Below are 22,179 nucleotides of genomic sequence, written 5' to 3'. Positions count from 1 at the left end.
CTCCGGGGTCTTATCGCTTCGCCTACCGCTTTATTGGACACTTGCCAACGTGGTTCCACACAAATCGGACGAGAATGACGGCCTGGTGGAGTTCCAGAGCTGTGCTGCAGGCATCCCGCGATCTGAGTTTGGCGATACCTATCGCGAACCGCTTCTACACGCCGAGGATCAATCACGCCGATACAGCATTCCGTAGTGGCGATTCGCTCTTGAACGATGCCAAGATGCCAGTGAAGTGGTTCGAGTGTCTGCTGTAGGAAGGTAGAGTAGCCCACCCGCCTCATAAGAAGAGCTTATGAGGGCAAGGTCGTAAACGATCGATGAGACCGATACCACCAGGCTCGATCAGACAAATGAAAGTACTTTTGTGCCTTCCACAAGGTTGACACTTAAGAAGCCGGTGCTGCATGGGTATCGCAGGATTAGACCGTTCACTTTACATTTTAAAATCGCACGAGATTATGGTGAGGAACTCTGGGCAGACCGAGCATAACTTTTACAGCGTGAATAAATTGCAAGGGTATGCGCCGCGTTAGTACTACGCAGATTTCCTTAGCAAACGAAAGGCGATGGCTCATATACATTTGCTATGGAATCTGCGGGACCAAGAGATGTCTTAGTATTGCTACTACACAGTACTTGTACATTGTTCTCAAATCCAGGAACGAGGTCTGAACGAATTGGATCATTCATATTCATTCGAAGTGTTGGTCTGGAGCGCCTTCGGTCGCCAGCTCTTTGATTGTTACTGTACCAATAGAGACGCGGACTATCCAGTTTATGAGTTCTGCGAGGCACTATAAGGTTTCCAGGACGCAGATGACTGTCCAGGTTAAAGCTGCATGCATTCACATGCCATGCTGATGGTTCAACGTTGAGAGCGTTGGTGATCTACATGTCAACGTGAAAACGAGATATGCAATGCGCCACTTGTGCGAGCCGCAGTGACCAGCGTGAACAGGGTTCCACCACAAATTTTGCAAAGAGCCACCTAGCGCTTAGCAATAGCTAAGGCTGTCTGCTTGAGAGATAAGCCCACCACTTCCTGTGAATGTCACGCCACAGGGCGTGCAGTCGCCATTCCCACCGGGGTTACAAATGGCAACTTGATGTAGTTTCTACGAAAACAAGATAAATAAACGAGCTATACAATGACTGACGCACTCGAGCAGCACTGCATCCTTAGCTGCAAGCATTAGCGTCACGGACCGGGCGAAAAGAAACCTGTTACCACCCTTATAAAATGCTTCATCAGCTTGGAACGCTACGAGAAAATGAAAGCCAAAGCTTGAAAGGTCAAGTGAAGCAAGCTTGTTCACCCGTGAAAGTCGTCCAGTTCGTCATTTGACCCAAAGTCACGCCTTTACTCGCCTACGTCTTTCTGTCTGTAAAATCAAACTGTCGCCAAATTAACAGCACTACCAGCTCTCCATCACGCTTTCCCCACGAGCGCTTGCCGAGCGAACTCGCCCGATTAGTTCTACACATGGTTGATATATTGAACCGGGGCTTTCTCGATGGCACTCTCCAACACATGCCTGAGCGTGTCCTCCCCTTGTGTCCCAAAAAACTCGGCACGGTTCTCTGGAGTCGACAAATTCAGCAGAATCACCTCGTCGATTTGCTTGAAGGCACCACTGGGATAAATGGCCGACTTTGAGACCGGACGATCCTCTGCTTCAAATTTCTTGTTTAGCTCGGCAGAATATACCGTCGCGCACACGACCAGTACGTTCAGTCGGCCCTCTTTGGATTCAAACATCCTGTTGAACTGATCACACTCGTCTTCCACCGTCGTCCTCTTGACCTCGGTGCGGATACATTGTTTAACAACCAGACCCACCACCGTCAGCGGTTTGTTATGTACCTTCGTCACTAGCAGGATGTCTGGCGACGCTGACTTCGAAAACGGTTTCAGATTCACTCGACGTTCGTCAATCACAAGGTTATCAATTTCCGCCATGAAGGAATCCAAGTGATCTGGTTGTGCGGTGGCTGTGGCCAGCGTGGGCGACTTGTTCCCACTCTTTGTTATTTTCGGCATCCAATACGTCGACGTCGCGAGGTGCACTCCTGTGCAGCGCCCAAACTCCTGATTCTCGGTAAAGAAGCTGGGAAGCCTCCTTCTGACATAGCTCTTTGAAGCGTGCCAAGAAAAGCAGCTCAAACATGTCCAGATAGTCAATCGATAGTTGGCCAATTGCAGGTACGAGTTTTCCAAGGATGTATTTGACCAAGTAGACGGACGCCAATATCACGTTCCGGATATACGACGGTATGTACAGCTTCGCAGTATCCACTGTCCCATCCCACGCAATACCAAAACCGTTGGCGATGGTGTCTAACGCGATTGCTTTGTCTCCCGAGTCCGTCCAGATCTCTGACAAGTCCATTGACTTCTGTTCGATTGCACAATTCATCAATCGTCGAAGAGGTGCCTTGTAAATCCGCAAGCGCCGATCAAAATCCTTCCAATCAATTTTGGCATCGGGTACATCAAGCGCGGCGTACGCAACAGTGCGCGGTAGAAATCACACGCACGAAAGGCGTAGACCAACGACCGCGGGTGACCAAACGTCGTTTTGATAAGATGGTGAGCAACCTCGGTCACTTGCTTGCCGTCGAGTTTACAGTGCTCTTGGATCGTCTCCTTTTCCTTGTTGTCCCAATAAATTCTCTTGATTATTTCTTTAATCGAAGAGGCTCCAAGAAGATGAAGGCTGAGTCGTTGAAACTTGAAAGAGCGATTGCTCAGCCCTGGATCTGGCAGTGATCTCAAGCCGACGTAGTTCAGGGGTGGCGCGCGACCAGCAATCAGGAAAAACAACTTTTTCAACAGGAAATAACGGGAGCAGAGTATCGTTGCAGAACATCATGAATTGTTCTCTTTTGGAGACATCATCATCGGGTATGACTTTCGTAAACGCTGCGCCGACCTCATCGATCACAATGAACAGTGGGCCACCTTCCTTCGTCAAATGTCTCCGAACAAAACATCGAGCGAAACCGTGTGCGCAAGAGCACGAGGTCGGATACCGTAGTTCTTGTCAAAGTAATCCCCTTTTCATCCAGGAGGTCCAAAAGAGCAAATTGGATAGGGATCGTGTGGCAGTTGCGAATAACATCCAAGAACCCACCCTCTACTTTGTCGTCCCCTCGTAAACGATCCCATTGTTGCTTGCATCTTCGAATGTGCTCATAGCTGAAAGTTTTTATTGTGGTAGTTGAGGTGTATTGCGTTATTGTTTCTATTCCTAGAAATGAACTCTAATAACCATTCCAGTCCTGTATTTACATCTTGACCAGTGAGTTGACGACTTGCCTGTTGACCTCCTCCCAATCGCTGCCTCCATAGCCGAGCTCTCTCTTGTTTCCATTGCTTCATATCTTCCTTCACCCGGTCTTCCAGCCCTTTACACAGTGCATATTTTGGTGCCGTCCGTATCCATGTCTGCCATCACGCTGGTGTGTGTCCATCGCCACATTCGCCGGCCAGTCCGCCATCCTGTTGTGCTGCCTGTAGTGGTGAGTCCAGCTCTCCACTCTGCATATATCCGCTAATCTGCAATTGATGCGATATCAGTGTCGTATTTGGCTGGCCTTGGGTGGCGTCCTCGTCCGCATCATGCGAAGTATCATTGCGCTGTCCCCCACTACGTGGATGTCAGTCCAATCTTGTGACACCGCGTGGGCCAACAGCCTGTGCAGCCCCACAATTCTGCTTCATTGTTTGTCGTTGTGCGCCGTCCTAGTGCAGTTGCCGCCGCCCACACCGGCCTCGCCTCTTCTACTTCTGTTCCGACCTCTACCATGACGCTTCTGCTGCCTCCTGGGCCCGGATTGCCGGGGACCCTCGTCGAAGAAGCCGACCATAGTCGTAGTCACTGGTGCAGCCACCTGTTGAAGTCATAACTGAAAGTTGACTTCCCAAGGCCGAATACACGGTCTACAAGAGGAATCGTCCATTCCAAACCACCTGTATTTCCACGATCATACTTGGCTTTGTGGCACTCTAGAGTCTAGAAGCTGGGCCGTCGTTCGATCGCGGTTCACAAAGAAAGGATTGGAGATCTCAAGACTCTTGAGTCAAGAGAGTATAGGGGTTCCTCCTCTTTCCATTCCCACTTCGTCCCTTTTTGCCGTTTCGCCGGGATTTCGGCTTCTTCTTTGACTCCTCCCGTGGTCTCGTCCGCCCTGGTACTTCCACGATGAGCGCAGTCAACATCGTTTTGCCAGCTTCTTCAATAGTAGCGCTTTCTCCTTCACGGCTCGAATGAGAGAAAATGGGGGAGTCGCGCATGACCAACATCTATCAGCCGTATTAAGTACGATGGTCGCAACCCTGACAAAATACGTCGCCGCCACCGGTAGAGTGCTGCTTCCTTCAAACACTCCATTTCGTAGCAGTTAACTCAAACATATAAGCTTCGCCAAGCAACAGCTTCGGTGTACAGCTAGCTAATAGTGGTGGTCGGGTCGGTCTTTTAAAAAGACAGCAAGGCAGTGACCACGTGAATGTTCCGTTTGCATGATAATCGTACACTTCGAAGTATATGTACTCACTCTCTTCAAATTTTCAGAGCGCACGGCGTTGTTATCAGCACGGTCCAGGATCACTCATGCTCTGCCTGATTACGACCTCAGTGAGGTTATGCTTGTTTATTACTAGTATTCATCCGTACACCTGGACGTCATAATCGCGTGGTGGTGCTGTTGCTCTCCTTCGCCTCGTGTGGTTCAGTCGACCATCGATCATTATCAAAGTTTCATTGAAGCTAGCCATGCCCGTCTTCTCGCTATATCCGCCCAACACCACGTCGCTGAGTGATAATGTGATCTGCGCTGTCACTCAGCGCTCAAACTCGAATCGCAGGCACGCCGCTGTGGCCATGATTGAAACGCCACCGGAAGCCATGAATGCCCAAGCACCCTCCCAAGCCTGCACGAAACCCTGCATGGCCAACGAAGCTACCAGTACCAGCAAACACCAGCAAAACACTCGAGCACAGCGAGAACGACGCAGAGTGAACCAGGCGAGATACCGGAAGAAGCAGCGCATGTTGACGCTCGCCCTCGAAAGCGCTAACTCAAAGTTACGACAAGAGGTTGAGGAACTCAAGCTGAAGCGATGCAACACTCACATCGGCATCCCCACCACACAGACAGTCTGGACTGTGGCGATGCATTATTTCCGCATTTTCCGCTTTGGCCTCAGGTCCCCTCCGCCATTGCTGCGTGACTTCGTGCTGAGCTTTCTGCAAAACGCTATGGCCCCGGACGTGACCGACGGCTCGATTTGCGGGGTGGATGCACTGCTGGAGAACTGGAGCCTGTTCTCGGTCTACTTTGACAATATCAACATCCAGCTCGAGCGCCTGGAAATTGGTGGTTCGGTGAACTTGGTGATGGCAACCACGACTACAACTGTCACCATTTCTGCCGACACGCTACGACGGGTATTCCCTCACTTGGTCGCTAATGAGGAAGGTAACAGCCTCGCCACCAAGCTGCAGGGACGCTGTATCTCGATGCGTGGGTCAGTGCTTTTCACCTGGGACGACAAAAACGACTGCGTGGCGAGTATGCAAAGCCGATCGGACATGCTAACGCCATTGCTTCAACTGCTAGGAAACCTGGAGGACGTATCTCGCGTATTCGACAGCGCTCTTGTTACACCCGAGTGTAGATTGACAAGAAGGGAGGGGAATTGAGCTCGATCATATCGTGTTTGTTAGTGGCCAGGATCGAGCTCTGTAGCATTAGTCTCAACGAAAAAGTAGTGTGTTTTAAGCTTAATAGTAAGCTCGCTCAAAGGTAGATGGTCGCTGTCTGCGGAACACTGCAGTTAGCTCCCACCAAAGGCGGATGTGAAGATCTGCTTGAACATCCTAGGCAAGTCCGACGTGTCAAGACAGACATGGCCACGCCCTGCGGGTAGTTCGCGACGGATACGCTCAGCCTCGTCGGCAAAGGAGGCAATGAAAAGAGCGTGAGCCTGCACGCCAGGTTCCGCGAGCAGCTTCCGACCTAGGTATCCGGGCTCGATTCCGTATCGCTCCAGATTGGCATCGCTCACCACAAACACGAACCGATCGTCACCCTCGAGCGCAGCAACACGCTTTACGCCTCGCTCCACAGCTTTAACCGTGTGGTCTCCGCTTTGGCAATACTGAGTATGCGCGACCATCTTCTGAAGCACTTGCAGTCTCTCGTTGCGATCCACTGGCGGTGCACCAAACTCTACGAACGGGATCTCGGGCGATTCACCACTGTGCCCCAGGATGCGAGTAGTGACAGCAAAATGTTCTCTTCATCAACGGAGGGTTCTTCTGTAACACGCGTCATTACTGCAGCAGGCGCTCATACTTCAAATAGACGCTGCCATGAGGATATGACAGTTGAATCAAAAGGCAGCGAGGATTGACAATCCTCTGTGGTATCCTGCTCCAAAAGGCATTACTTTTTCGTTGAGACTAATGCTACAGAGCTCGATCCTGGCCACTAACAAACACGATATGATCGAGCTCAATTCCCCTCCCTTCTTGTCAATCTACATTCAGGCGTAACAAGAGCGTTGTCGAATACGCGAGATACGTCCTCCAGGTTTCCTAGCAGTTGAAGCAATGGCGTTAGCATGTCCGATCGGCTTTGCATACTCGCCACGCAGTCGTTTTTGTCGTCCCAGGTGAAAAGCACTGACCCACGCATCGAGATACAGCGTCCCTGCAGCTTGGTGGCGAGGCTGTTACCTTCCTCATTAGCGACCAGGTGAGGGAATACCCGTCGTAGCGTGTCGGCAGAAATGGTGACAGTTGTAGTCGTGGTTGCCATCACCAAGTTCACCGAACCACCAATTTCCAGGCGCTCGAGCTGGATGTTGATATTGTCAAAGTAGACCGAGAACAGGCTCCAGTTCTCCAGCAGTGCATCCACCCCGCAAATCGAGCCGTCGGTCACGTCCGGGGCCATAGCGTTTTGCAGAAAGCTCAGCACGAAGTCACGCAGCAATGGCGGAGGGGACCTGAGGCCAAAGCGGAAAATGCGGAAATAATGCATCGCCACAGTCCAGACTGTCTGTGTGGTGGGGATGCCGATGTGAGTGTTGCATCGCTTCAGCTTGAGTTCCTCAACCTCTTGTCGTAACTTTGAGTTAGCGCTTTCGAGGGCGAGCGTCAACATGCGCTGCTTCTTCCGGTATCTCGCCTGGTTCACTCTGCGACGTTCTCGCTGTGCTCGAGTGTTTTGCTGGTGTTTGCTGGTACTGGTAGCTTCGTTGGCCATGCAGGGTTTCGTGCAGGCTTGGAAGGGTGCTTGGGCATTCATGGCTTCCGGTGGCGTTTCAATCATGGCCACAGCGGCGTGCCTGCGATTCGAGTTTGAGCGCTGAGTGACAGCGCAGATCACATTATCACTCAGCGACGTGGTGTTGGGCGGATATAGCGAGAAGACGGGCATGGCTGGCTCCAACGAGCTGTTTGATAATGACCGATGGTTGGGTTGCAACGAGATTGCATACATGACGGAGACCGTCCGGGCAAATTTTATTGTGCTCAGTGGTCTGTAAGCAATCGTAACCTCGCCGAGGTCGTAAGCACCGTTTACTAAGCAGGAAGGGGGGTAAGAGGGAAACAGCATAATCCCGTTTAGGGTGACTACAGAATGTGAGTGATCCTCGACAGTCCAGGAAATGTATACAATGTACTGATACAAGGTCAAATGACAAAAGGCGTGGTCAATTTACCATATTGAGCCAATGGCGTGGCTCGAAAGTCGATATTGACAACACACGATTTTAATGTCACTCGGCATGGTACACTTTTGACGAAGTGACACCAGCCGAGATAAGCTCCTGGATGCGATGTCATCGTACGTGTTCGCATTATTAATTCAATCGTGAAAATGAGTTGCAGCCATCCATTTGTGCAAAGCAGATTGCCAAACAGCATCTTGCTTCATACTTTGAGGCTTCATAATTTACTTTCACAATTCCTGTGTCGTCTGCAATATCGCAAACCTGATCGTCTACTCTCGCTTCCCATGGAGCTGGCTACACAGCCGGAAGCTGCGTTCCCAAGCACTCCGTTGGGTCCATCAATTGCTGTTACGAATAACTCTACATGAATACACTTTGAGCTTTTGAAAGTAGGCCTAGTCCAAAAACCTATTTGCTCCGCTATGACAGAGAAGGAAGGACCGTCCAATTCCGTTAGTTGCATGTGGGCTAACGCCTCGCGATCGTGTGGGCAAACGCCTCACATACCTTTGCGGGCAAGCTCCTCGCGTCTGTGGGGACGGATCACAAACTGTGAGACTTGGATCCGGATATGTTATACTGCAAGGTTTCTGTGTCAAGAGGCGTGGACAGCAAATCGTCCACGCCTTTGACCCGCTTTCTGTATTTAACCTGAATTGACCACCATTTGCCCGTACTTCTAGTATCTTACTTCAGTATACTGCTAGTAGTACGTAAAAGCAGTACAGTACTCAAATCACAGTCCTATGCCCAACTAGGGAACCCCAAACAAGTGGAAGAGGCGAGACGTATGAAAAGAGGATGTACTTGAGGAAATATCATCACATGTTTTAGTAATGGCACGTGATGCTGGGTTTTGTTGTCTCGTACGCTTTATAAACTGACCAATACGTGTCCGGATAATTTAGCATGTTAGAATACACCCTGGTTGAGAAACATGAACCGCTGGTGCAGCGAGACTCAACATGTTCCAGGCGTTCGTGCACGAGCAAACAGGCAATGATTTCGTATTGGGTCTCAACACCAAGCAGCTCACGCACTTCTCTCGTCTGGACTGGAACAAGGTTTTCTTTGTAACCACCTTGGCGAGGAGGTCAACGCTTTCTACTGCGACCCTCACGGTCGCTGCCGAGTAGTAGAAGGCAGCTCGACGTCTTTGGTAGTTCTGAACTTGAAGTGGCAATAGCATTGACTGCATAACTTACTTCGGTCAAAATAATTCAAACTTGAACAGGAAAGTGCTCGTCAAAAGTTGGCAGTCGAAACTATAATACAATTTTGCCCAAAGGGCAAATGGCTAGCCCATCCCATTGATCAAAACCGAACTTTCCCAAGAAACTGCTTGTCGTTGGCGGCGCCAGTGCGCTGGGCCGCGCCGTATTGTCCCCTTTCGCGCGTACGCACGTCTCCCAGGTGAAAAGCACTGACCCACGCATATCCAATTCACATACGACCGCGGTGGAGTCCAAGTTCGACTCCTAGCAAAGATTATCAAATAGGGCAACTCGTTAGCAGCTTCCTCAGCGACTTGCTGCCGTATAAATACAGACATGGAAGGTTACCATATCTTTGCGAATATGTAGGAAACTGTGTTGCCAAAGCACACGGTTCTCATCAACATATCAACGACTGTTCGACACTTCCTTTTTCTTCAGCTTAAAGCACAGACACAAACGCTAGCTAGGTCCTATTGTGCAGGTTTCTTCGCTTCGTCCTAAACGAATTAGCTGGCATTTGCGGTCAGTCCTGATAAAGTGTAATGCATTTGCATCGACTGCCAAATTGGCAGTACGATCCTGTTGCCCTACCAGCTGGAACTCAATTTATCACCATAGAATCTCAAGACCGCTCAAGCATGCGCGCGATTCTTTTTAAATGCCTGGCAAAGGTCAAAAAGTTGAAAAGTAACTGGTAACTTATCCACCGGTCGCTAAACTGACCTTTCCAGTACATGCCAATCTTTCCGATTTTATCCAATGAAGTCACTTCCTTCCCTTCATTGGTCGAAAATAAAGATCCAAAATGGAGGGGGAGGATATATTTTCCGCTCAGCAGGTCCGAGAAAGCGGCGCAGGTGATGGCGATCTTGACCTTATCGAGACCGTCTCAGTCGTCTCACGTCTCTTTCATTGCTCTGCCTGCAGGTTAATCTAGACCATGAGCAGCACTGGCGCGGGCTACGACTATTCAGCGGGCACGTTCTCCCCCGAGGGACGCATCTTCCAGGTCGAATACGCCAAGAAGGCCGTCGAGAACAGCGGGTAAGCTCGAGACATAACCGAACTGAGTCGATACGGTTAGTAACCCACGTGCATCTTTATGCCCATTGGCAGCACAACGATCGGCATCAAGTGCACGGACGGCATCATCATGGGTGTGGAGAAGACGCTGCTGTCCAAGATGCTGGTGCCCGGCACGCACCGCCGCGTGTACGCCATCGACCGCCACGTGGGTCTGTCTATGGCGGGGCTAGTGGCCGACGGCCGCCAGCTCGTGAACCGCGCGCGCGAGGAGGCGCTCAACTACAGGAAGAACTACGGATGCAGCATCCCGCCGCAGCTCCTGGCAGAGCGCATGGGCCAGTTCGTGCACTACTACACGCTGTACGGCTCCATCCGACCGTTCGGCACGGCCATCATGCTGGCGGGCTACGACCAGGACACTAACAAGTCGAGTCTCTACGTGGTGGAGCCCTCTGGAGTCACCTACGTACGTGAAGATGACAGCAGAGCGGTGGATATTTTTTGTTACTGACAGGGTTTTATTGCTGGTTGCAGAGCTATCGTGGTTGTGCGCTAGGCAAGGGCCAGCAATCAGCCAAGACAGAGATCGAGAAGTACAAACTCTTCGACATGACGTGCCGCGAAGCCATGAAATACGTTGCCAAGATGTACGCCATTGGGTGTTGTAAACCATGTTGAGGCTACGTGCTGACTTTTTATGATGTGTTTGTTGTTTGCATGCAGTCTGAACACGCTGCACGACGAGGTGCGCCACCCGTTCGAGCTGGAGCTGAGCTGGATCTGCGAGGAGACGAAGTGGCAGCACCACCTGGTTCCGGACAACCTGCGCGACGAGGTGAACGAGTGGGCCGTCCAGTCTATCAAGGAGGACGAAATGGCCGACGACGACGACGATGACGACGAGTAAGCCAAACGACCTCTCCGCCCTGAAGCGTAGTAGTCGTTTGGTTTTCTCCGACAGAAGACAGTCGCCAGGGAGACGACCGATCTCCCGATGAGTGTCAGGAAAAATCTTCGAGTCCAGTCTCGTTAAACTGCTGCATAGGCGTAATAAAGGCAAACTCATTTGACAGACATGTTGGTTTTGAGGAGTGACGGAGGTGTCGAGGCAGGTCGGAGGCTTGCCGGCATTCCTGTGCTGCTTGAACATTCCATGCCGTTTAACGACACCTTGCTCAGTGGACACCTTCCGGAGTAACGGTAATGAAATGGGAAATGACGGACAGTAGACAAGCGCCATGCAAGCAGCCGAACCAGAATGGGCAAATGGATCCGTTAGACGGAGGTTACTCCCAAAGTACGGGACTTATACACAACTAGCATTAAGCTACACACGCATTCAGAACTACATCCCTCTCCCCCCCTCTCTCCGCCTTCATCTCTCGCAGTGCTATGGCACCTTAAATAGTAAATACTCCACTGCTGCAACACGATCGACCGCTCACTTGGAGCAGCACGAAGAGCTGGCGGTCGAGTCGTCACTGAAGCTGAAGGACGCGAAGCTGTCGCCCGCCTCGTCGTCTCCGTCGTCGTTCTCCCCGTAGAAGCTCGAGGACGAGCACGTGCTGCCGAGCGGCTGCGTGGGCTTGCGCATGGCGAACATGCGCAGGTCCATCTCGCGGTACATGATGACGCTCCACTTGCACTCGCCCGAGCAGTAGCAGTCCACCTGGTCGTCGGGGATCTGCAGCGAGAAGAAGGACACACCGCAGTTGCTGCACACGAGAGGCAGCCCCGACACGCTCGGCGACCGGGGGCTGTAGCAGCACTGGGCGTCCGAGACGGCCATGTACGCGAGCACCTCGAGGTCCACGGCCTCGTCCATAGTGCGGCCCGAGTCGTCGGAGCGCGCGTCCAGCGACTGCGGCTTGCAGACGCGATCCACGTAGTCGAAATAGTCCTCGCGGAGGCTGGCCACCGCTTGCACTCCCCCCGAGCAGCTCATTTGGGACACCATGATGAAGAGACGAGCGTTTCAAAGGCGAGGGGAAGGCGACGAGAGCTCCGGCGCCGACACGGCAAATCGCAAAGTGAGCCGCTGCGAGTCCGGCTTGGCCTTTTGCGATCTTTGTTCCGCTTTCGCGCCCTGCTCGGAACTCACTGGCCTTCAGTATGTTGCTGATTCTTTCTGGCGGTTGATCGGCTCATCTCCGCTCTGCCGCTGCCGTGCCATACCCGCGCCCTGTCGCCCAGCTCCTAGTGGACTTTACTATGGAGTCGTGTCCGCTCGACCGCGAAGGGTCGCCATTTTAACCGAGCTCGGCCAATCACCGTCCGCCTGATAACACGGCTGTCAAAAGCGGGCTGAAGCTCGTTTTCTTGAGGCTGAAAACGAGCCTTCAGCCTGCTTTCTTGCCCGGTGGTTTGCTGCAGCGCGCTACAATCTTCTTTGCCTCGGTCGCCCAGTGCGGGCATCAGAAGACCTTCTCGCGATTCTCCGCCTCCGCTGGTAATTTGAGGTTTCCGCTTAATTGAGGTCGGACCCTTCAATCTCGAAATTCACGTTCCGAATAAGTAAACTTGCCATATTTAGACTGAAAATCGAACAAACCGAAAAGACACGAATTAGACTCGATCATATTCGTGTTCATTCAGCTAGAGCTCAGCTCAGCTGGTCGTCTTCAATGGAGACTCTCCATTAAAAAGCTGCATTGAAGTCGCGTGGGCAACCACGCCACGGACGACAGCTTTCGCGCGCGCTTTGCGTGGGTTGTGACCGCATGGTTGAAGCGACAACGACAACGGCAATTCGTCAGACCAGCAAGACATCGTTACCTCAGCGGTTTCCCGGTTTCCCGCGCACCCGGCGTGACGTCCCCTTTAGACGACGAGCCAAGACAAACCACGTGGATGACGCGCACCGCAGGACCAATGGCCGCGTCTTCTCCACGTTGGGCTGCCGTTCATTGGTGGTGCCTGTACTATATCATTATGCTTGGCGCGTTTGAGACTCGGCCAAGATGGCTTCGCTGGCATGGCGACTGATGAATACTGTGGAAAATGCTGGCCGGACGCGACGCGCGTCGCCGCTTGATGGACGAGCAAGGTCATATAATAACAACACGGCACGCTAGCATGCTGGCAAGGCCGGGCATAACACGAATTTTGTGGCTCTGCATCGGCCACCAGTGTACAGCACTTGCGCAAGCGCCCCTACTTGACGTGGCGGACGAAACGCACGCGAGCGCTACTCTGTTCGCGAACCGCCAGCAAGTCGCCGTCTGTCAAACGCCAGCTAACGCTGGTACTCCATCGTATAGTTTAGTATCCTTGCCGGCGCCGAGCACGGGATGCCTATGCCATGGCAAGTGTTGTGCGCAACCAGCATTCGTAGCGACCGTGAAAGATCGCGAATGTGTGGTCCACATCTTCAAGATCAGGTTTGACAGGGGTCGACCACCGAGCACTGGCTCCCTCTGGTTCTCGATTGGCGCGCTTTTTTTCAAACGCCCATACTGAACCTCAGTATACTGTCATTCTCCTTCCCTCCTCAGAGCCAATATATTGGCTAAGACAGATCCTGCCAAGTCGCCGACGACCCTGAGCAGCATGGCCCGACCCAAGGCGCGCAGCACCAACCTCACGCACGAGCAGAAGCGACTCATCTGTCTGCACGCGCGGCAGTTCCCCAAGACGACACAGGCACAGTTGGGCCAGTGGGCCAAGGAGCAGTTCCAGCTCGACTATGTGCCGTCGCAGGCCGCCATGAGCTACATGCTCAAGAAGCGGGCGCAGTTCGAGCTCGTGTCGGGGGAGGGCCGCGACTACAAGAAGCTTCGCACCGTCAAGTGCCCCGAGGTGGACTCGGCGCTGGCCAACTGGTTCCTCTACTGCCAGGCGCGCCGCCTGCGGCTGCCCGGGGACCTGGTGCGCCACAAGGCACGCGTGTTCTTCGAGCTACTGGCCCCGCAGCTGCCCGAGAGTGTCACCAGCTCGCCGCCCCAGTTCTCCAACGGCTGGATGCACTCGTTCATGGGCCGACACGGCTTCTCTCTCGGGGGAGGCAAAGGCAGCAAAGGCGCACGCGTGCAGCAGGAAGACGTGGACGGACGCCCCAGGTTCGCACTGGAAACGTCCGTCATCTCGACGCCCGACCATCTAAAGACGGCGGTGATGGGCATGCTGCCCGAGAACGTCTACTGGCTGCATGAGACGCGGCTGTTCTACGCCATGAGCCCCGACAGGCAGGCGCTGCCCACGGGCCACCACCCGGACAAGAAGCTCACCATGTTGCTGGCTGTTAATGCTGACGGTAGCGATAGATTGAACCCGTTTTTTGTGGGACCTCACCCGCTACCGACAGACCCGACTGCGAACGGGGAGGAGCGGTCGTACCAGTTCGCGTGCAACCACAAGGCTTGGGTGCCGCCCACAATGCTCCGCGACTGGCTCATGGCGCTGGATTGGCGCATGCGCGTGACCAACCGTCAGATTGTGCTGATCGTGGACTCGATGGCAGCGATGAGCGTGCAGAAGGCGTCGCTCTCGAACGTCAAGCTGCACTTTGTGGAGCGCAACCACGCTGGCGAGTTGTGTGTGCGAGCGCTGGAAATGGGGATTGCGTCAGCTGTCAAGCGCCGGTACCGCTACCAGCTCTTGGACTACGCACTAGACCGACGCGAGGAAGGACAGCTAGACGTCTACGACGTGCCGCTGCAGAAAGTGGTGGAGTGGGTGAGTCAAGGATGGCAACAGATCCCGCGGTCCCGTATCATGGCTAGCTTTGCACACGTGGGAGTGATGGTGACGACGGAGACTGGGTCCGAAGTTGTCCCGGACAATCGCGCCGACGACAAGCTGGATGCACAGATACAAGCGTTGCTGAAGCGCCTAAAGCTCGTCAGCCCCATGCGGCTGATCGAGGTGGTGTCTCCAAGTACTGAAAGAGCGTGCGACGAAGACCTGACCGACGCGGACTTTGCCGATTCGGCACTGCACGCTACTCAAGGAACAGTGGGCATGCAAGTGAGCACTGCAGATCTCACTCGCCACACCATCTCGCAAGTGGCGACGGAAAACTCGTCGGGGGGCTCCACACCTTTCGACTCGCAGATGGCACCAGCACGCACAGCTCCCCGCCGCAGCAGCAGCTCCTCGAACACCAATATAACCGAGTACGCTGGATTTGACCAAGGATACCCAGGCTCGTTGGAGGACACGTGGTTGGCGTGGAATACTTCGCAGCGTACGGCAACAGCCCCAGTCCGCCAGCCCGTGAGTGATCTGGAGGCGGTGCAAACGACGATCCGCATCGCCACCGAGATGAACTGCGACCCCGGCGTGATGTTGGAACTCAACCGGATCCAGGAGGCAGTGGCCAACCGCGACCCGAGTGCTCCGACCGCGACTGCTCCGACCACGCAGCTGGTCCCCACCCGCAACGCCATCTGCCAGTTCCGCTTTGGAGCACCTACGCGGCGCCTCTTGTAAGCAGAACGCCCAAGTATCAGCGTAATGTGCACAAAAACCTCTTTCTCGTCGTTGTCAAAATGTAGCCATTTCCGCTTCAACTTCGAGTACGCTTCTCTCATTGGTCAAAACCCCGAAGATTTACGAAGAAAAACTCATCCCAATCAGCATTTTGCAGCGAAGAAGGCAAGCCTCGTCGACTCCACCTTCTTGCATTTATCGAGCGAACCGAGCGCAGACTGCCGCACCATGTCACACCGCAAGAAAGTGCTGCTGAAGTTGATCATCCTGGGCGACAGCGGGTACGATCTCCCGCTCTGCGGCTCTCAGTAGAAACATCTCTTAAATATATATTTCTTTTATTCGCTGGCAGCGTGGGGAAGACGTCGCTCATGAACCAGTACGTGAACCAGAAGTTCAGTAACCAGTACAAGGCGACGATCGGCGCCGACTTCCTTACCAAGGAGATCATGCTGGACGACAAACTGGTGACGATGCAGATCTGGGACACGGCAGGGCAGGAGCGCTTCCAGAGTCTGGGTGTGGCCTTCTACAGGGGCGCAGACGCCTGCGTGCTGGTGTACGACATCACCAACCCAAAGGTGAGGGGGTTGGGAGGGTTATAGGAGACTGAGGGGATACTGACTGTTGTGCTGCAGTCTTTTGAGAAGTTGGACACGTGGAGGGACGAGTTTTTGGCGCAGGCGGGGCCGAGAGACCCCGACGCCTTCCCGTTCATTGTTCTGGGCAACAAGGTGGACAAGGAGTCGGAGAGAAGGGTGGGTGACGTGAGAGTGGGGAGTTTGGGGGAGATGGTGCTAATGTATTGTGGGGTTGATGTGCTTCAGGTTCAGAAGGAGAAGGCGCAGGAATGGTGTCGTGCCAAGAATATGCAGCAGGTATTTACTGGTTGTGTGACAGCTTTGTGGGTATGGTAGATGGTGACGGTGTTGATGTGGTTGTGACCAGCCGATTCAGCACTATGAGACGAGTGCAAAGGAGGCAACGAGTGTGGAGGAGGCATTCCAGACGATTGCCAGCTCGGCGCTGCAAAAGGGCCAAGACGATGATATGTACGTGATGGCTGCAACAATAGATCGCAGTGCGTTGGGGATTGATAGTTTGGTTGCTTCTGTGGCGCAGCTACGTACCCGAGACGATTGACCTTAGTGGCACATCGTCGAAGCGCGAGAGTTCTTCATGCTGTTAAATTGGGGCGCTGTGCTTCTGGTGCAGACGGTATACAGTTCAACGGACTATCGCGTGATGACTGACAATGAATGAGGCAGGCGCAACGAGAGGGCGTGGGGCACCATGCAGTGAAGAGGGACAGGCCTGGCTAGACGAACGTAGTTCCAGTCTCACTTTGCTTGACAAAATATTCATTTGTCAGCTTTCTTTTTCCAAGCTTTCAGTACTAGTCCTCGCTTGGTTGGCGACTGTCCTTGCTTGACAGGGGATCGTTTTTTCTTCGGCGAGGCTTGCTCTACTGCCGTCTTCATGGATCCTCTCAAAGCAATCGAGAGCGAGGGGACATTGGTTCCCTTCTTCTTCTGTTTGTTCATTGCGAGACGCTCTGCTTCTTGCTGCTGCCGTCTGGCCTCAATTCGCTTTTGAACTTGGCGTTTACGCCAGCTGCAGAACACTTTGAGCTGAGCTGCTAGTTCGACAGCCTCTCCCACATCCCGAGTCGGCAATGGTTTTGGGGGGCCAAACTCATAGCGACCCCACTCCTTCAGATCGACCTGCTCTTCTTCGTCGGTTGCAACCATGTACTTCCGTAATTGCTTCTTGCTAGTCTCACGAATCGCGATCTCGCGCTTCATGAACGTCAACTCACGAGCAATAACATCTGGATTTTGCTCGCGATGCAGGAGCAAGAAGTGTTCGAGCGCTGCAAAGGAAGCATCAGGCACAGTGAGCTGAGGATCGGCATATATGTGGCACAATTGCTAGTGGTCACCTTTGGCATGATCAACAGGTCGAGGCCCACGATATTTTCGCACGGGCGACGGTGGCGAGTTGCCCGACTTCTCATCCACGGAAGTTGCGGTACTAGGCGCTTTCGCCCTGTACTGCCTCAGCTCCTCTTGCTGGCGAAGCTCGATGATATCGCCATGGCAATCCACACAGAGGTAGTCGAGCTCGGGATCTCCAAGATCTCCGCAACCGGCCCGGCAGTGGGCTTTCACATGGACACTCATCTCGGCGGATGTTTATTCACCAAACTCCTGTAACTGCTCAAGCACAACGAGGCACCTCGAAAGCACAACAACCAGCTCTGGGTTCTGAATTTGGACGCTGGGTCTTAATGGTTCTTCTGTTGGTTTAGCACGATGCGCTGAGTCTACGGTGCCTTGGGGTCTTGCAGGTAGAACGGGTGGAACGAGATCAAACCACTGCTCCAGGCAATGCTCAATAGTGCGCCATTCTTGAAGTTGGATGCGAATGCGAGCTTTCGGGGTACGCCAGCGTTGGGAGGTCCACGCAGAAGGCCACTGAAACAATAGACAAGTCAGAGCGCTTGTTGCTATGCCTGGCGCTTTTCAATGGGAAACAAACCTGCGGGTGAAAATCAGGAACGGCTCCCACACCACGCTGAAAATGGCGACCAGCTCTCCAGTCCCAGCTTGGTGGGACCCGGTTGCTGTAGTCCGATACGTGACTGCTACCCTCGATCCACTAGGGTCCCATGCAATGCTCTGAACTTTGCCGCCAACAATACTACAGACGTACACAATGATAAATGTCAGTGTCGCCAGGCAGACCGGCCCTTCACAATGATAACCAGTGTTAACTTACGCAGAGGTGCTTCGGTCAAGTGAAAAGAGCTCCTTCTCAGCAAAATCAAGAGCCGGTGAACTAATCTGTGCGTCTGCAGCAGCATCATACAGCCCATGATTAATTGGGGTGTGCCACAAGCAAGCTCAGCGAATTGTTTTCTATACCTATCGAGGGAGGACAATCTTGGAACACGTATGGATACATGAGAGCACTGTTACGCAGTGCCACCAGCAAGCATCGTCCATCACTCGACCACCCACAACTCTGTGTCAGTCAAAAGAACACTGTTAGTAAATTGTACGCTGGAGTCTACGAGATGACGTTGCAAGACGTACCCCGGCAGCGACTTCCCAGGTCTCTCTCTTCCATGTCAAAGTCTCCCACATGAGCGATACGCCGTTCCTACCAAAAGTTGACAACCTTTTATCAGTACACACTACACAACGCACTACTACACCAAGCCACTCACTCAGTGATAACGAATAAATATTCGCCGGTTGGCGACCAGTGCAGTGACGACAGCTTGTAGGGGCTCTGCAGCTCCGTCTTCCTCGAAAAAATCGCGTCAAACACGACGACCGAGCGCGATCCCTTCCCAGTCGCCGCCAACAAGCTCCCGTCCGCATTCCAGCACACCTGACTAAAGCCAGCATTGCTCGGATGCTGCAAGATCTCCTGCAGCACAGGCTCTAAAACAACCAGTCAGCTCCCCTTGTCACCTTCATCCACTCTTCATCCACCCACCTCCACTCTTCTTAGGCACCTTCCACAGAAAGACGCCCGCCCGGCAGGCCACAGCCAGTGTATCTCCCGTGAACTTCCCCCACTCGATGCTGCCGATGTCCATCTGCTTGGGGTGTTCCAGCACGCGGGCGTCCCACGCCGCGCTCTCCACGTGATAAAGCGCCACGACGCCGTCCAACTGCGCCACTGCCAGCAGGTTGCGCGTCGGGTGCCAGCTCAGGTCCACAATGCTCTCACCGTTCTGCGTGTCCTGCGCGTCCTGCAGTTGCAGCTCCTGGTCGTCCTCGGCCCCTGTTGCAACTTTCAGCAGCCTCTGCACAGCACCCCCAGCGGCGTCCAGCGTCGTGTGCAGAACCGCCAGCTCGTCGTCCAGCAGGAAGCTCCTGGCGGCGCGTAGCGAGCGCTTCATCATCCTGAGCGCGCCCGAGTCCGAAGCTGAGTCCGCCTCGTCGGTCAAAGACTCGCGCTGGCCGAACGGACGCGGTTTGGCGCTAGCCACGCGCGCCGACGGGAACACACGCCCTCCGCGGCGGATGAAGGCGTCGCCCACGTGCGCGTCATCCCGCTCGGAGACGCTGTAGAGCTCGCTCTGGAGCTCGCCGAACGTCACGGTGTCTTGCCGTGGCACCGCCCAAGTCATGGCGATGATTGATCAAATGTGTGCGACTGGTGTGGCGCGCGAAGGTAAGATGGCATTGCAATAAGGTAGTCGATTTTAGTGACGTCGAATATTGGCACTGAAGTGGGTCAGATGTTAGTGACATGGCTGCTTTGACATTGACAGAGTATGCGGATGGAGGTGGCAGTGGCAGCGTCCGGCTGCGCCACAAGCGTGGCGTATGTGTCTCCGACAGGATTTAAGGTGTTGAATGCTGCGTGGGGTTGCTACGTGTCGCTGCAATGCTGCGAATTGCATCGGCCGCGTGTTTTTCGGCTGGAAATTGATGGAAAACTTGAGTCAGAAGGTGGTGGTAAGGTCCAAATCGACCATTGGCCGTCCTGCAGCGAAGATAGAAGTTCGAATGATAGCTGCAACGGATTGAAATCGGGAGATGAAGTTGAGGTGAAGTGTGTGGCGCCATCGGATGTTCGAGTGGTGCAGTATCTGGCATTGGCGCCGGCTGGAGGCAGCCAGCAGAAGCTCGCGCTCCCGTTCGTGAAGAGCTTGCTACGGAGACGAGTTCTGACCGGATCAGTTGGGTCTGTTGCTTTGCAATGGGACGGACTGGACTATGGTGAATGGACGTATGAGTCGTACTTCCGTGGACGCAGTGGTAATGAAGATGGTGCTGTGTTTGATGGTGGAGTCGTGACGGATCAGACGTTGGTGTTAGTGTTCCCGACCGCTTCATCGTCTGCAATTGTACCATCACGTGGAGAACGGGTGTTTCAGCCGGTCGGTGCTCATGCGCGAGGATTTCGCGAGCTGGTGTCTATGGCACTTCGCCCAGCGTCGATGGGGTTGATGCAGGGTGTAAATGATACGGCGCGTACAATGGCTGCCCCTCGCTCGTTGCTGTTGCATGCACCGAGCGGTGCCGGGAAGACGACGCTAGTGCACCAAATTGCAGGTGAACTGAGAGCGAATATTCTCGTGCTGGATGGTGGATTGCTGGCATCACCGCAATTGCGACTCGAAGATTTCTTCTCGGCTGCACTACGTATTCAGCCTTGTGTGTTGCTGTTAGAAGACTTGGAGCTGCTGTTCCCAATGACTCTCGACGAGACCAAGTACAAGCTGGTTTGTCGTTTTGTAAATTGCCTCGAGAGTATTCGTAAGTTTTTGGCAGCATGTGTTATCGTTTTGAATCAGGATTAACTTTCGTGGTGCTGCTCAGAAAAAGCAGAATCCGTTCGGGTCGCGGTGGTTGGAACAGTATCCGTACTTGGCGCTCTCCATTCAAAAGTGCGACAGTTATTCACAGACGAAGTGTTTCTCGATGTAAGTGGTTTCTGGTAATGCTAGATACCGTGCACTTATACGAACTACATTTCTAACCCCAGGAACTGCACGTTTTAGGTTCCTGACAAGCAATGGACTCTGGGCCTACTAATGGCGTTGCTCCCATCCCCAATCACCCTTCGACATGATTTTCTCATGTCTTTGGCAGTTCGATACGGCCAAAGGCCAAGCAATATCGCTTCCATTGCTCAACAGATTTGCATGCGGTTATCACGGGGAGATACCCAGGGCATCAGTGCCGAGTCCCTTGAATCGGAGATAGCCACTTCCGCACGTGAAATTTCGAGCACCAGCAACGGTGCCGATACCCTCAGCTCCTCTGTCCCAGACGTTTCATGGGACGACATTGGTGGCTTGGAGTGCGTCAAGCAAAACTTGGTCGAGATGGTCGTGTGGCCACTGGAGAAACCTCACGTGTTTCGTCGAATGGGAATCTCACCACCTCTGGGAATGGTACTCCACGGCCCTCCAGGAACAGGAAAGACTATGCTGGCGAAAGCGACTGCGAGGGCGAGTGGCTGCAACTTTCTCAATTTGTCAGCTAGTGACCTCATGAAGGCTGAAATTGGTGAGAGTGAGAAGGCTATTACGCGTGCATTCGACACTGCTAGGGCGCTAAGTCCGTGCATGGTTTTCATCGACGAATTTCAATCGCTGTTCGGCAACCGATCCACAGCTGGCCAAACAACGTCTCGAATGATTTCACAGCTCTTGATGGAGCTTGACACGCTCAAGGCTGTATCCGACGACAGCGAAGTACACAGTAGCTCCGCTGCACCCTCCACTGTGACCAGTATGGCTACCGGTCGGATATTTGTTCTGGCGGCAACGAACTCCTTGTCTGCCGTCGATCCGGCGTTCCTCCAACCAGGGCGCTTCGAGAATGTGGTGTATGTCGGGTTACCCAACGGCAGCGAGCGCAAGGCGATCCTGGAGATTCAACGCAACAAAATGCCATGGAACGACGACGTCCATTTAGCTAAGCTCGTCGAAGATACAGACGGTGCTAACGCGGCGTCGCTGATAGCATTGTGCCAGACTGCAGCTATCCAAGCCATGCAACGGATACCTTCCAGTGCTCCAGTGGATGAACAGGTAAGCTAGTTTGCGTTCCACAGTGATGATGCATTCCGATTGACTCTTTGTTTTCTGCGTGTTGTAGTGCATTGCAATGGTGGACTTCGTCGCAGCGTTGGCAAAGGGTAATTTTGACTTCCAGAACCCCAACCAGTAGACGAATGTACAGCCACGATACTTCGCCTGGACAGCTGCAAAATGGAGAG

At 53.4% G+C, this 22,179-nt stretch overlaps 9 protein-coding genes across 9 annotated transcripts; 4 read left to right on the top strand and 5 right to left on the bottom strand.

Moving 5' to 3' along the window:
- Positions 1 to 1,480: 1,480 nt before the first annotated feature.
- KRP23_5175 (uncharacterized protein) lies at positions 1,481 to 2,044 on the bottom strand (the record flags this gene model as incomplete). The annotated part of the gene is made up of 1 exon (XM_067890216.1): positions 1,481 to 2,044. The coding sequence occupies one exon, from the start codon at positions 2,042 to 2,044 to the stop codon at positions 1,481 to 1,483; it is 564 nt and encodes a 187-aa protein (XP_067746780.1).
- A 3,801-nt stretch (positions 2,045 to 5,845) lies between these two features.
- On the bottom strand, positions 5,846 to 6,187 carry KRP23_5174 (von Willebrand factor A domain-containing protein 8; the record flags this gene model as incomplete). The annotated part of the gene is made up of 1 exon (XM_067890215.1): positions 5,846 to 6,187. The coding sequence occupies one exon, from the start codon at positions 6,185 to 6,187 to the stop codon at positions 5,846 to 5,848; it is 342 nt and encodes a 113-aa protein (XP_067746779.1).
- Positions 6,188 to 9,910: 3,723 nt separating this feature from the next.
- KRP23_5173 (Proteasome subunit alpha type-3) lies at positions 9,911 to 10,903 on the top strand (the record flags this gene model as incomplete). Its single annotated transcript, XM_067890214.1, has 4 exons — positions 9,911 to 10,014; positions 10,087 to 10,462; positions 10,531 to 10,643; positions 10,720 to 10,903. 4 exons carry the CDS (start codon positions 9,911 to 9,913, stop codon positions 10,901 to 10,903), a joined length of 777 nt encoding a protein of 258 aa, XP_067746778.1.
- A 534-nt stretch (positions 10,904 to 11,437) lies between these two features.
- On the bottom strand, positions 11,438 to 11,953 carry KRP23_5172 (uncharacterized protein; the record flags this gene model as incomplete). The annotated part of the gene is made up of 1 exon (XM_067890213.1): positions 11,438 to 11,953. The coding sequence occupies one exon, from the start codon at positions 11,951 to 11,953 to the stop codon at positions 11,438 to 11,440; it is 516 nt and encodes a 171-aa protein (XP_067746777.1).
- Positions 11,954 to 13,545: 1,592 nt separating this feature from the next.
- KRP23_5171 (CENP-B-like protein 1) lies at positions 13,546 to 15,426 on the top strand (the record flags this gene model as incomplete). The annotated part of the gene is made up of 1 exon (XM_067890212.1): positions 13,546 to 15,426. One exon carries the CDS (start codon positions 13,546 to 13,548, stop codon positions 15,424 to 15,426), a length of 1,881 nt encoding a protein of 626 aa, XP_067746776.1.
- Positions 15,427 to 15,654: 228 nt separating this feature from the next.
- Positions 15,655 to 16,615, top strand: KRP23_5170 (Ras-related protein rab7; the record flags this gene model as incomplete). The annotated part of the gene is made up of 6 exons (XM_067890210.1): positions 15,655 to 15,707; positions 15,779 to 16,007; positions 16,065 to 16,184; positions 16,254 to 16,304; positions 16,375 to 16,478; positions 16,549 to 16,615. 6 exons carry the CDS (start codon positions 15,655 to 15,657, stop codon positions 16,613 to 16,615), a joined length of 624 nt encoding a protein of 207 aa, XP_067746775.1.
- Positions 16,616 to 16,787: 172 nt separating this feature from the next.
- On the bottom strand, positions 16,788 to 17,609 carry KRP23_5169 (uncharacterized protein; the record flags this gene model as incomplete). The annotated part of the gene is made up of 2 exons (XM_067890209.1): positions 16,788 to 17,299; positions 17,369 to 17,609. The coding sequence occupies 2 exons, from the start codon at positions 17,607 to 17,609 to the stop codon at positions 16,788 to 16,790; spliced, it is 753 nt and encodes a 250-aa protein (XP_067746774.1).
- A 143-nt stretch (positions 17,610 to 17,752) lies between these two features.
- KRP23_5168 (Aladin) lies at positions 17,753 to 19,573 on the bottom strand (the record flags this gene model as incomplete). The annotated part of the gene is made up of 7 exons (XM_067890208.1): positions 17,753 to 17,903; positions 17,968 to 18,129; positions 18,208 to 18,280; positions 18,354 to 18,453; positions 18,525 to 18,591; positions 18,659 to 18,878; positions 18,934 to 19,573. 7 exons carry the CDS (start codon positions 19,571 to 19,573, stop codon positions 17,753 to 17,755), a joined length of 1,413 nt encoding a protein of 470 aa, XP_067746773.1.
- Positions 19,574 to 19,720: 147 nt separating this feature from the next.
- KRP23_5167 (ATPase family protein 2-like protein) lies at positions 19,721 to 22,130 on the top strand (the record flags this gene model as incomplete). The annotated part of the gene is made up of 4 exons (XM_067890207.1): positions 19,721 to 20,708; positions 20,772 to 20,875; positions 20,954 to 21,991; positions 22,059 to 22,130. The coding sequence occupies 4 exons, from the start codon at positions 19,721 to 19,723 to the stop codon at positions 22,128 to 22,130; spliced, it is 2,202 nt and encodes a 733-aa protein (XP_067746772.1).
- Between the last annotated feature and the right edge of the window lie 49 nt (positions 22,131 to 22,179).

Source organism: Phytophthora ramorum, assembly GCF_020800215.1.
Source record: "Phytophthora ramorum isolate Pr-102 chromosome Unknown Phyram_PR-102_s0004, whole genome shotgun sequence".
Taxonomy (NCBI): domain Eukaryota; phylum Oomycota; class Peronosporomycetes; order Peronosporales; family Peronosporaceae; genus Phytophthora; species Phytophthora ramorum.
Note: the sequence above shows the minus strand (reverse complement) of the source record. Positions and strands in the feature narration are given on the sequence as shown.